Source organism: Saimiri boliviensis, chromosome 3 (assembly GCF_048565385.1).
Source record: "Saimiri boliviensis isolate mSaiBol1 chromosome 3, mSaiBol1.pri, whole genome shotgun sequence".
NCBI lineage: Eukaryota > Metazoa > Chordata > Mammalia > Primates > Cebidae > Saimiri > Saimiri boliviensis.
The window spans coordinates 50,922,501-50,936,363 of NC_133451.1; the positions used below are offsets into that span (position 1 = coordinate 50,922,501).

The 13,863-nt window shown below is 46.2% G+C and overlaps 1 protein-coding gene across 2 annotated transcripts in view; it reads left to right on the top strand.

Moving 5' to 3' along the window:
* Positions 1–11,092, top strand: part of SRD5A3 (steroid 5 alpha-reductase 3) — a 26,232-nt gene extending 15,140 nt beyond the window's left edge. The window contains exons 3-5 of one of the 2 annotated variants that reach the window (XM_003933615.3): positions 2,653–2,850; positions 7,811–7,945; positions 10,025–11,092. In XM_003933615.3, coding sequence (XP_003933664.1) covers positions 2,653–2,850; positions 7,811–7,945; positions 10,025–10,284 — 593 coding nt within the window. In that variant the 3' untranslated portion in view covers positions 10,285–11,092. The remainder of the gene's footprint in view (positions 1–2,652; positions 2,851–7,810; positions 7,946–10,024) is intronic. The other variant, XM_010344150.2, reaches the window with a different exon arrangement.
* The last annotated feature ends 2,771 nt before the right edge of the window (positions 11,093–13,863 follow it).

Below are 13,863 nucleotides of genomic sequence, written 5' to 3' on the forward strand. Positions count from 1 at the left end.
CCCCCCACCCACCTTTTTTTTAAAGAGAGAGGGTCTCGCTCTGTTTTCCAGGCTGGAGTGCCGTGATATGATCATAGCTCACTGCAGTCTTTAACTCCTGGGCTTAACAGATCTTCCCTCCTCCACCTCTTGAGTAGTTGGAATTACAGGTGCATGCCACTATGCCCAGCTAATTTTTTTTAAATGTTTTTAGAGATGGGGACTTGCTGTGTTGCCCATGCTGGTCTCAAACTCCTGGTCTCAAGCGATCCTCCAACCTCAGTTCCCTAAAGTGTTCTGTTTCTGGATCTGGGTGCTGTTATATGGGTGGGATTGGTTGGCTTAATTTGTAAAAGTTAATTAAGTTGTATCTTTATGCTTTGCATGCATGTGTGGGTGTTTGTGTGTATGTGAGACTCATTTTTTAAAAGTGACTGGGCATGGTAGCTCACACCTATAATCCCAGTACTTTGAGAAGCTGAGACTGGAGGATGGCTTGAGGCCAGGAGTTCAAGACCAGCTTGAGCAACGTAGGGAAACCCTGTCTCTACAAAAAAAACTTTTTAAAAAAGTAATCAGGTATGGTGGCACATGAGTCTCAGAAAGTCTCAAGACTTTCTGGACCCAGAAAGTCTCAAGTCCTGCCTGCCTCTGCTGATCACCGCGCCCCCCCACCACCACCACCCCCACCTCTGTTCACCATTATTCACCATTATTCCTGATTGCACAGCAGAGCTTCCCCTGGACATAAGCTTCCCCTCACCCCATCCTGCCATCTTAACTACTCTTATCCCACCCGCCACTGTAACTGAACTTCTGGTAATATATATTCCTTGCTCCAACACTGTAACTGATCTTACTCTGTAATTTTCCACTGCCCACCCCAAACCTATAAAACCAACTCCTATCCCATTGCCCTTTGCTAACGACCTTTTCGGCCTTAGCCCACCTGCACCCAGGTGAATAAACAGCCATGTTGCTCACACAAAGCCTGTTTGGGGGGTCTCTTCATTCAAAGCATGCATTTTTAATACTCAGGAGGCTGAGACAGGAGGATCACTTGAGCTCAGGAGCTCAAGGCCTGGCTGTGCCACTGCAATCCCGCCTGGGTGACAGCAAGACTCTGTCTCAAAAATAAAAGAAGTTGACATATATAATTAATCAAAAAAGAAAAAAGAAAAACTAGGTGTGTTTTTTTAAAACCAGCTTTTCTTCAGATTTTTTTTTGGGGGGGTGGGGCATGCAAGGCAGATGGGGAAGTAGATCTTGGGCTCAACATCCCTCTAAAAGTATAATTTCTTTTTTTTTTTTTTTTTTTTGAGACGGAGTTTCGCTCTTGTTACCCAGGCTGGAGTGCAATGGCGCGATCTCGGCTCACCGCAACCTCCGCCTCCTGGGTTCAGGCAATTCTCCTGCCTCAGCCTCCTGAGTAGCTGGGATTATAGGCACGTGCCACCATGCCCAGCTAATTTTTTGTATTTTTAGTAGAGACGGGGTTTCACCATGTTGACCAGGATGGTCTCGATCTCTCGACCTCGTGATCCACCCGCCTCGGCCTCCCAAAGTGCTGGGATTACAGGCTTGAGCCACCGCGCCCGGCAAAGTATAATTTCTTAGTATAATTTCAAGAGGTTTCACTCTTGTCCCCGAGGCTATAGTGCAATGGTTTGATCCCGGCTCACCACAACCGCTGCCTCCTGGGTTCAAGCAATTCTCCTGCCTCAGCCTCCAACGTAGCTGGGATTACAGGCATGTGCCACCACGCCCAGCTAATTTTATATTTTGAGTAAAGATGGGGTTTCTCCATGGTCAGGCTGGTCTCAAAGTCCTGACCTCAGGTAATCCACCCACCTTGGTCTCTCAAAGCGCTGGGATTACAGGCATAAACCACCATGCCCAGCCCAATTTCTTTTTTGAATATGGAAACAAATGCATAACTCTCTTTCTATTCCTGTCTCCCTCTCTGTCTCTGTGGTGGCTGAGATGCTGGGGATCCCACAGCTGAAGCTACTCAGAGGCCTCCAGGAACTCTGACAGTTTGCATCTGGCTGTCAGGGGCGAGAGACCCCTAGACCTCTTCACAGATCTCTCCTTTTTTTTTTTTTTGAGACAGAGTCTCACTCTGTTGCCCAGGCTGGAGTGCAGTGGCCTGATCTCAGCTCACTGCAACCTCTGCCTCCCGGGTTCAAGCAATTCTCCTGCTGCAGCCTCCTGAGTAGGTGGGATTACAGGTACGTGCCACCACACCCAGCTAATTTTTGTATTTTTAGTAGAGACGGGGTTTCACCATGTTGTCAGGCTGGTCTCGCACTCCTGACCTCATGATCTGCCCGCCTCAGCCTCCCAAAGTGCTGGAATTACAGCCATGAGCCACCGTGCCCAGCTGTTCCACAAACCTCTTGACTGTGATGTCCCTGAAGCCTTGAAGGCTCTCACACAGTGAAGCAGAGTCTAGGGATGGGCATTTGGTCCAGCGCTGTCATTAGCTTACTGTGTAACTGTGTAATTTGAGTGAAGTCAAATTCCTTGACTTCATTTGGCCCATTTCCTCCTTGCTACCAAAAAGGAAGATGTTAGATGGGATTTAATACCCTGCTTTAATAGTTGGGAAAAACAAAACTTTGGATTAATCCCAGAAGAGATATGCTGAGCCTGTCACCTTCTGAATTGTAGGAGGGGAGCTGGCGCTGTCTGCATTCTTAGTGCTAGGATTTCTGTGGCTGCACAGCGTACGAAGACTCTTCGAGTGCCTCTACGTCAGTGTCTTCTCCAGTGTCATGATTCACATCGTGCAGTACTGTTTTGGACTTGTCTACTATGTCCTTGTTGGCCTAACTGTGCTGAGCCAAGTGCCAATGGATGGCAGGAATGGTGAGTGGGCCCGGCCCTGCCAGGACTCCCCGCCCTAGGGTGTACGAGGTGCCCTCGGGGCTTGTGCTCTGCTAAGCACTATGAGCCATGCAAAAGTAAGAGACAGGCCCAGTGCATTTTGCAATTGAGGAGATGAGACTCCAATCAGTTTGTTTGTTTGTTTTTTTGAGACGGAGTTTCGCTCTTGTTACCCAGGCTGGAGTGCAATGGCGCGATCTCGGCTCACTGCAACCTCTGCCTCCTGGGTTCAGGCAATTCTCCTGCCTCAGCCTCCTGAGTAGCTGGGATTACAGGCACGCGCCACCATGCCCAGCTAATTTTTTTGTATTTTTAGTAGAGACGGGGGTTTCGCCATGTTGACCAGGATGGTCTCGATCTCTTGACCTCGTGATCCACCCACCACGGCCTCCCAAAGTGCTGGGATTACAGGCTTGAGCCACCGCGCCCGGCCTACTTCCAATCAGTTTTAAAAGACCAGGCATGGTGGCTCAAGCCTGTAATCCCACCACTTTGGGAGGCTGAGGCAGGTGGATCACTTGAAGCCAGGAGTTTGAGACCAGCCTGGCCAACATGATGAAACCCTGTCTCTACTAAAAATACAAAAATTAGCTGGGTGTGGTGGCACATGCCTGTAATCCCAGCTACTATGGAGGCTGAGGCAGGAGGATCATTTGAACCTGGGAGATGGAGGCTGCAGTGAGCTGAGATCGCACCACTGCACACTAGCCTGGGTGACAGAGCAAGACGTTGTCTCAAAAAAAATTTCTTTTAAGCCAACATGTTCAAGGGGGTATTCACCATAACCGCTAAAACCCATCAGCAGTCACATCTTCAGTAAAAATAGCAAAGTGCCAGGTGTTCAGGAGGCATGGTTTAAGGATGAGGACATGGGGTGTGGGGTTTCCTGAAGGACTGAAGTCGGTGAACCATTGTCAGGTTAGAATGTGGAGAGCGAGGGGGTATGGCCAAGAGCTGAGCAGGAAGGAAAGCAGAGGAAGTCGCCCCACCAAAGCCTCAGTTGCCCTGGGGTGTGCGTGAAATAGGGAGGGGAAGTTGTGGTGCGAAGTTGTCATAGAAAATGAGGGAAGGGTGGCCGGGCATGGTGGTTCATGCCTGTACTCCCAGCCAGCACTTTGGGAGGCCAAGGCAGGCAGCTCACAAGGTCAAAAGATCTAGACCATCCTGGCTAACGTGGTGAAATCCCGTCTCTACTAAAAATACAAAAAAAAAAAAAAAAAAAAAAAAAAATCAGCTGGGTGTGGTGGCAGGTGCCTGTAATCCCAGCTACTTAGGAGGCTGAGGCAGGAGAATCACTTGAACCCAGGAGGCGGAGGTTGCAGTGAGCAGAGACTGGGCCACTGCACTCCAGCCTGGGCAACAGAGTGAAACTCCACCTCAAAAAAATAAAAAAAACAAAAAGGAGGGAAGAGAAGAGTGCTCTCATAGAGTTGGGATTTGCAGAGCGGGTGGGGACCCATTTTGTTACCACTTAGTTCTCGTGATTGTTCCATCACAACAGAGCTTTTCTTCAAGTGATGCTGTGGTGTTGCGGGTGCGGGGGACAAAGAGCACTGCGGTCAGTGAAAATTGTGTTGCAGTCTCCAAGCTCTCACGAGCCAGGAAGAGGGAAGCCAAACCATGACCTTGTTGATGAGGAGGAAATGAAACAGGATTTTTGATTTTGGGGAGGAAGAAGGGATGTTTTAACACATATGACTACCATTTTTGTAAAAACAATGCATGACTATGAAGAATTCAAGTCACTTGGGATGATGAAAGTGAGTTTATAGTGCTGAGGTTAGCGACCTTGCAGCCTAGGATCTGTCAGTCCAGACTCTATAGGTCTGTAACGACCACTGTCTCTAAACCCAGGGCTCCGTGTTTCCAGCTGCTCTGTCCTAAACTCAGGCTGTGGCCTAGCGATTTCCAACACTCTGTGAGTGAGCTTCCTCCTCAGGTTAGATTTTGGCATGAGTGCCCCGTGAAAGTCAGCTCTCTGTTGCTGTAGCTCGACCTAAGACCTCTGACAAGACAGTGATTTTAAAGGATTTATTGACGATCTTTCTCAATTCATGAATTATTGACTGGCTCCAGCCACTTAGCTAGCATCTCTCCGTCTGATTCCTCTGAGCATACTCCCCGGCATGTCTGTGGTGGCATTCCTGCCAGCCAGGACCATGAGAGAGCCTGTCATTCCTGGTGGGCAATGCTGGTTCTCCTCCTAAAGGAACTTTGCAGGGCACTTGGCAGCCCCCAGCTTTCAGCACGTTTGTGTCTGTTGGCAATACCTGCCTCTCCTGGAGTCTCCTCTACTGGCTGCATCTCAACTTCTGCCTTCCCTCCTGCATAGACAGTCGAGGAAGAATAACCCACAAAAACAGCTTCCTAAGCACTCCTTTCTGAAGCTGTTTTCCGTTTCACCTCCTTGTCCTTCAAGGGGTCATCTGGGATCATTTGGGACAATATGGGCAAGTCGGTTTCAGTAATTCATCGAGAGAAAACACATGGGGCCATCTGCCAACTAAAGGGCGTGATAGAAATAACACAGGCTCTGGAGTCTGATGGGCCTGGGTCTGGTTCATTGAGCTTCTCAGAGCCTTAGAGGCCTTCATTAGTAATTACTGACACATATTGATTTCACAGGGTTCTTGTTAAAATGAAAAGAAGACTATCTGTAAACTAGGATATAAGCTCCATACGGACTCGGATCTTGCCTGACTTATTCCCTGCTTTACCCTCTGTGCCTACAGCAGCGCCAGGCATAGTAGGCACTCCTTAAGTAACTAATGAATAAACAAATAATGAAATACTGTGCAGAGCAGAAATTCAGGAAATGTGAGCCTTCCACCTGCCTCCCTTTTCCTGCTTTATAATTCTGGCGTTACTCTTAACAAATCCTTTTTCCCATGGGTCAATTCTCTGCATTTGGAGTAAGGGACTTGTTAGTAACTTGAACTTCCAGACACTCTAACTTTTCATCCTGTCAGATTTAAAACTGTATTTTCTTTTATATTTTGCTTACTTTATTTTTATAGAGACAGGTTCTCACTATGTTGGCAGGCTGGTCTGAAACCTCTGGCCTCAAGCAATCCTCCTGCCTGGGCCCCCCAAAGTGCTGGGATTACAGGTGTGAGCCACTGTACCCAGCCTGTTTTGAACTTATAAAAATATAACCTATTAGTTAAACTTGTAAACACTAAAAGACTATAGTAGATTGATTATATAGAACAAGCTTTTTTTTTCTTTCTTTGAGATGGAGTCTCACACTGTCACCCAGGCTAGAGTTCAATGGTGCAATCTCAGCTCACAGCAACCTCCGCCTCCTGGGTTCACGCGATTCTCCTGCCTAAGCCTTCCAAGTAGCTGGGATTACAGATGCACACCACCACACTCGGCTAATTTTTTGTATTTTTAGTAGAGACAGGTTTCACTATGTTGGCCAGACTCATCTCGAACTCTTGAATTCGTGATCTGCCCGCCTCAGCCTCCCAAAGTGCTGAGATTGCAGGTGTGAGCCACTGCACCCAGCCTAGAACAAGTTTTTAAAAGTAATTGACACAGGTATACTGGTAGATATTTATCAGTCCTTAGCTATCATTAACTGATTCCTGCTTCTAGGTGGCCATGTGGAATCGTATGATCCTTGGTTCTCTTACTTGAATCAGCTTTTTAGGATTCCTCCTTTGCTCCAGAGCCTCAGGCTCATGCCCATTGTCAGTGGACACATTTGTTTCTTCCGTCAAGCCTCGGACGAGGCTAGCGGCAGCTTCCTGCTGCTCAGAGGGAAGTCCCTGTTTGCCTTTCTGAAGCCAGGGGTTTTCTCCTCGGGACCTCGAAGGTCTGCATTCTTCCCTTCTTCCCAGCAGCAGCCAGAGAAGAAAGTGGAAGATGATACTTCTGAGTGTTTCTTTTTTTTCTTTTTTTTGAGACGGAGTTTCGCTCTTGTTACCCAGGCTGGAGTGCAATGGCACGATCTCGGCTCACCGCAACCTCTGCCAGGTTTTTTGAGACGGAGTTTCGCTCTTGTTACCCAGGCTGGAGTGCAATGGCACGATCTCGGCTCACCGCAACCTCCGCCTCCTGGGTTCAGGCAATTTTCCTGCCTCAGTCTCCTGAGTAGCTGGGATTACAGGCACGCACCACCATGCCCAGCTAATTTTTTTTGTATTTTTTAGTGGAGACGGGGTTTCACCATGTTGACCAGGATGGTCTCGATCTCTTGACCTCATGATCCACCCGCCTCGGCCTCCCAAAGTGCTGGGACTACAGGCTTGAGCCACCGCGCCCGGTCACTTCTGAGTGTTTCTACTCCCGAAACTCAGTTTCTCAACCATGTTCTCTCTCATCCGGACTGGGACAGCATCAAGTTGTTCATCTTGCAGTTGACTGTCCCCCTCTTTTGAGAAAGCTCCCTCGTAGCCTTTCCACTGGTAATTTCCTTCACTGGCCAGAGCTAGTCAAGTCAGCATTCCCCTTTCAGGCTCTCCCTGGCAGGATGGTAGCTCAGAGAGAGACTTCCTTAGAAAATGTTTTCCTCACTGTCAAACATAAGAAAGAAGACTTAAAAGTGGACTTAGCAAGGGAACCACAAAGCAGTCTTACCATGCAAGAGTAGATCACAGTAGGGGAGCTGAACTTTGTGCCTGAAGCATTTAAAGAAGCAGCAGGAGAATGTATCTGTATGGACTTCTCTGCCAGGGAGACTGAAGCTGCCAGTAGCTGGGGAACACATCTCCTTTGTCCAGAGAGACGGGGCGCTCCCCTTTGTATTGGGAAATTACATCAGGAAATTACATCAGGATATTGAGAAACAGGTCCCCGCTTTGTAGTTGCGAAATTATATTAGGATATTGAGGAACAGAATAAGTGGATAATTGCATTTCTGCTGACTAAATGATTTGTTTAATTCCCTGAGCCTGTGAAGTTGTTTGGTGTTGGCTAACAATTCTTATTCCTGTAGCCTATGTGACAGGGAAAAATCTCCTGATGCAAACGCGGTGGTTCCATATTCTCGGGATGATGATGTTCATCTGGTCATCTGCCCATCAGTATAAGTGTCACGTTATTCTCAGCAATCTCAGAAAAAATAAAGCAGGTGAGACCTCTTTTAGAGCCTCCACATACGGATTTTAACCCTCAGAAGTTAGTTCTCCATGGTCCTGCATGCTTTGCCTTCCTGTCCTAGTTAGTTGACTTTATCAAATATTTATTTTTGGCAAGACACTTCTCTGGGCCTCAATCCTCCCATCTGTGAAAATGAGAGCCTTACACTGAAAGATCTCTCTGGACCCATGTCGCCCTGACATCCTGTGGTTCTACATTTTGTGTCGATTAGCATGTGAGAACTAGTGTCACCACGGAGTTAGTGCCAGCCACGGCATAAAAACTTGACCTGTAAGTTAGCTTGTGTTGACTTATCAAAGGTACAGTTTCCATTATTTTTTTTTGAAATATTAAAAAGGAATAGGCCAGGCACAGTGACTCACGCCTATAATCCCAATTAATCACACTTTGGGAGGCCAAGGTAGGCGGATCACTCGAGGTCAGGAGTTCAAAACCAGCCTGGCCAACATGGTGAAACCCTGTCTCTAATAAAAATACAAAAATTATCCGGATGTGGCAGCGCACACCTGTAATCCCAGCTACTTGGTAGGCTGAGGCACAAGAATCACTTGAACCTGGGAGGCAGAGGTTGCAAAGAGCCAAGATCGCACCACTGCACTCCAGCTTGGGTGACAGAGCTAGAGGTTGTCTCAAAAAAAACTCAAAAATTGAATAGTTTTGTTTTATTTATTTATTTATATTGAGACAGAGTCTCGCTCTGTCACCAGGCTGGAGTGCAGTGGCACCATCTCGGCTCACTGCAACCTCCGTCTCCTGGGTTCAAATGATTCTTGTGCCTCAGCCTCCTGAGTAGCTGAGATTACAGGTATGTACGACCACACTGGGCTAATTTTATATTTTTAGTAGAGACAGGGTTTCACCATGATGGCCAGGCTGGTCTCAAACTCCCAACTTCAGGTGATCCATCCACCTCAGCCTCCCGAAGTGCTAGATTACAAGCATGAGCCACTGCACCCTGCCAAAAAATTAAATAGTTTTATTTAATATTTATCAAGTACTTATTTTGTGCCAGGCCCTGTTCTGAGTGTTTTACGTATAGCTTCACATGCCCACATGAGATGAGTACAGTCCAGTCTTCATTTTACAGATGAGAAAACTAAGGAACAAAGAGGTTAAGCAACTTATCTAAAGTTACATAGCTAGTAAGTGGGAGAGCCAAGATTTGAACTTGTACAGTCTGACTCAAGTCTGAGCTCTTAATTACTAGCTTGGAGGATTGCTGGAGTAACTGGCTTTCCTCTTGTGCGTATTGACAGTTGACAATTTAACCCAACTGTATGACTTTTCAATGTTGTAATAGACTGACAGTAGAAGTGTGACAGGACAGGCCAAGCACAGTGGCTCACACCTGTAATCCCAGCACTTTGGGAGGCTGAGGTGGGCGGATCACCTGAAGTCAGGTGTTCGAGACCAGCCTGACCAACATGTTGAAACCTTGTCTCTACAAAAATTAGCCAGGCATGGTGGTGCATACCTGTAACCCCAACTACTTGGAAGGCTGAGGAAGAAGAATAGCTTGAACCTGGGAGGCAGAGGTTGCAATGAGCCAAGATCACATCATTGCACTCCAGCCTGGGCAACAAGAGTGATATTTCATCTCAAAAAAAAAAAGTATGACAGGATGATGGTTTACACATGTGTGTGATACTCCTCTCTAAATAAGAGTTTCTGGGCTTGGGGGGTGGCTCACACTGGTAAACCCAGCACTTTGGGAGGCCGAGGTGGGAGGATCACTTGACCCCAGGAGTTTGAGACCAACCTGGGCAACAGAAGCAGGCCCTGTCTCTATAAAAACTCCAAAAAATTAGCCAGGCATGGCGGTGTGCATCTATGGTTCCAGCTATTGGGGAGTTTGAGATGGGAGGATTGCCTGGGCCTGGAAGGTTGAGACTACAGTGAGCCATGATTGCACCACTGTACTCTAGCCTGGGCAACAGAGCAAGACCTGGTCTCAAAAAAAAAAAGTTTCCGTAAATGATTTGGGAGTGAAGTGGTGAAACTTTCTTTTCAAACCTTTAAATATTTATGAGATCTTCTTTTACCCTTTCAGGAGTGGTCATTCACTGTAACCACAGGATCCCATTTGGAGACTGGTTTGAATATGTTTCTTCCCCTAACTACTTAGCAGAGCTGATGATCTACATTTCCATGGCTGTCACCTTTGGGTTCCACAACTTAACTTGGTGGCTAGTGGTGACATATGTCTTCTTCAGTCAGGCCCTGTCTGCCTTTCTCAGCCACCAATTCTACAAAAGCAAATTTGTCTCCTACCCAAAGCATAGGAAGGCCTTCCTACCATTTTTGTTTTAAGTGAAACTCAGTCATGAAGAACGCAAACTAGGTGATGGTTTGGATGCCTAAGGATGGTGAAGTCTGGAGCCCAAAGGACAGTTTCTGCAGAACTGTTTAAAACTCTGTTCCATTTCTATACCCTACAAGTTTTCACTGAATGAGCATGGCAATGCCACTCAAGCAAATGAATCTCCAAAGTATCTTCAAAGAAGAAATAGTAACGGCAGATCTGCGATTTCTGTGTCCACTTTCTGAGACGCTTTATAAAACCAACCGATAAAAAGTGGATGAGACTTCTCCTAGCTGCTTCACAAGCAAACTAACCAAAAATATACAAACAGCTTCACACACACACACATACATACACAAAGGAAGAGATAAGATCATCAATGTCTGCGATAGCCTGGTAGGAATGGACTATATAATAATATAGCAGGTGTTCAATAAATGTTTGTTGCATTTCAGTAAAAGCAGAATAACTGTTTAAAATAATAATAGGCTGGATGCAGTGGTTCACACTTACAATCCCAGCACTTCAGGAGGCCAAGGTGGGCAGATTGCTTGGGCCCTGGGGGTTTGAGACCAGCCTTGGCAACATGGTGAAACTCTATCTCCACCAAAAAATATAAAAATTTGCCAAGAGTGGTGGCACGTGCCTGTAGTCCCAGCTACTTGGGAGTGGGCTGAGGTGGGAGGATCACTTGAGCCCAGGAGATCAAGGGTGCAGTGAGCCGAGATCATGCCATTGTCCTCCAGCCTGGCCTGGGCAACAGAGTAGCTGTCTCAAAATAATATATAATTTTACACCAAAAGTTTCAGGGGAAAATGAGTTTGTTGGAGTTAGTTTATACTTTCACATATTACCACTAAGATCTCCAGTTAAATAACTATCACAGCCATTTCTACTCATCTCCCCCTCAAATCATAGCCTAACAGAACATTTTGAAAGCTCGTTTATTTAATATTTGTTTACATCCTTTGAAGGGAGTGCTTCAAAAGTGAAAGCATCAGAAGATAAAATCCCAATCCTTTGTGAAAGGAAGTGACACTCTGGATTGAATAATACTGTAACCTCATTCACATGTAGTTATTCAAATTGGATTAATGTCTGCATGAGTTTGCTTGAATTAACAGAATGTATCTGAAGATATTCAGGAATAAAGTTTACACTTAAAATAGCTTATGTTAACCAGGTGTGGTGGTGGATACCTGTAACCCCAGCTACTCAGGAGGCTGAGGCAGGAGAATCGCTTGAACCCAGGGGTCAGAGGGGTGGTTGCGGTGAGCCAAGATTGAGCCATTGCACTCCAGCCTGGGCAAAAAGAGCAAAACTCCATCTCAAAAAAACAAAAAAGCTTATGTTAAAGAAAATACTGGCCAGGCGTGGTGGCTCACGCCTGTAATCCCAGCACTTTGGGAGGCCAAGGTGGGTGGATCATGAGGTCAAGAGATTGAGACCATCCTTGTCAACATGGTGAAACCCCGTCTCTACTAGAAATAAAAAAATTAGCGGGGCATGGTGGCTCGTGCCTGTAATCCCAGCTACTCCCAGGAGGCTGAGGCAGGAGAATTGCCTGAACCCAGGAGGCAGAGGTTGCGGTGAGCCGAGATCGCGCCATTGCACTCCAGCCTGGGTAACGAGCGAAACTCCATCTCAAAAAAAAAAGAAAAGAAAAAAAAATACTTGTGATTAATTCAGAGGGAAATAAATGCATGGTTTAAGAGAAAACCAACCACTCAGCAAAAACTGCACATTTGTGCAGCATAAGATTCTCCGGCTTATTGGCTGAGATATTGTTTACTCCTTTTATGCAGACAAGCTTTGCATTTATATGTACTTTGCTGTGGGGTAAAGAACTTTATGATTAATAAGACACATATCAAATGCATAGTCAGTCATCCTCACCCCCATCCCTGGAGCTGTAACCTGAAACTGTTAAACTAAGATTCTTTTATTTCTTTTTTTCTTTCTTTCTTTTTTTGAGATGGAGTCTCACTGTATTGCCCAGGCTGGAGTGCAATGGCGCAATCCTGGCTCACTGCAATCTCCGCCTCCTGGGTTCCAGCTATTCTCCTGTCTCAGCCTCCCAAGTAGTTGGGATTACAGGCATGTACCACCATGCCTGGGTAATTTTTACATTTTTAGTAGAGACAGGGTTTCACCATGTTGGCCAGGCTGGTCATGAACTCCTGACCTCAGATGATCCGCCTGTCTCGGCCTCCTAAAGTACTATGATTGCAGGCATGAGCCGCCATGCCCAGCCCCTTTTTAATATATCCTTTTTTTTTTTTTTTTTTGAGATGGACTCTCACTTTGTCTCCCAGGCTGGTTTTCAATGGTGCAATCTTGGCTCACTGCAACCTCTGCCTCCTGGGCTCAAGCAATTCTCCTGCCTCAGCCTTCTGAGTAGCTGGGACTACAGGCATGAGCCACCACACCCAGATAATTTTGTATTTTTAGTAGAGATGGGGTTTCATTATGCTGGCTAGGCTGGTCTCTAACTCCTGATCTCAGGCGATCCACTCACCTCAGCCTCCCAAAGTACTGGGATTCCAGGCATGAGCCACCACGCCCAGCCCTTATTATATCTTTAAATACATGCAAGTCAAGCACATTTGAAGGTTCTTACAACAATTCCAATGGAGCATTTCTCTCCCATCAGCCAAACACCACTTAATTAAGATTAATCTGTGGCTCAGTCTATTTAAATAAATTCCACATTTATTTATTTATCTATTTATTTATTTTTGAGACAGAGTTTTGCTCTTGTTACCCAGGCTGGAGTGCAATGGCGCGATCTCGGCTCACCGCAACCTCTGCCTCCTGGGTTCAGGCAATTCTCCTGCCTCAGCCTCCTGAGTAGCTGGGATTACAGGCACACGCCACCATGCCCAGCTAACTTTTTTATATTTTTAGTAGAGACAGGGTTTCATCATGTTGACCAGGATGGTCTTGATCTCTTGACCTCGTGATCCACCCGCCTTGGCCTCCCAAAGTGCTGGGATTACAGGCGTGAGCCACTGCGCCCAGCCTCCACGTTTATTTTACTTATTATTTAGAATTTGCCATTCTCAGGTACAAAACTCTTTGTACATTGGAAATGGAAAACATATTGCAGTTTGGTCTTAATTTCCACACAAATGTCATATTAATTTTTAATAAATTATTTGGGGAAAAATGTATTTTATTTTAGCATGCAATTTTATGCCCAGGTTAGACTTGAGATGTGGCTGATGTTCTGGAATCTCACTGTACTCTTAAGTAAAGTAATGAGCATCCCCCACGATACACCCTGTCAGGGGTTGTGAGAAAGCTGCAGCATCCAGTTTCCCACCCCTCTTTCCTGCTGTCTCTCTCCCACTCAATCTGCTTCTTCCTTCCCCTTTTCCTTCTTTGCCCGAACATGGCATTTCTAGGCAAAGATAAAAGAGGAAACAGTGATATCCTGAAAGGGGTTCAGAACACAGTTGCATGGCCTTTGGTGAAAGCGTCACCAGTGGGAAATAATTGAGAACTGTGCTGTGCTTGCAGCATCAGAATCAGCACTGCTGTCTGTGTTGGTGAAAATATTCCATGTGCCTTAAGGGAGAGCATCG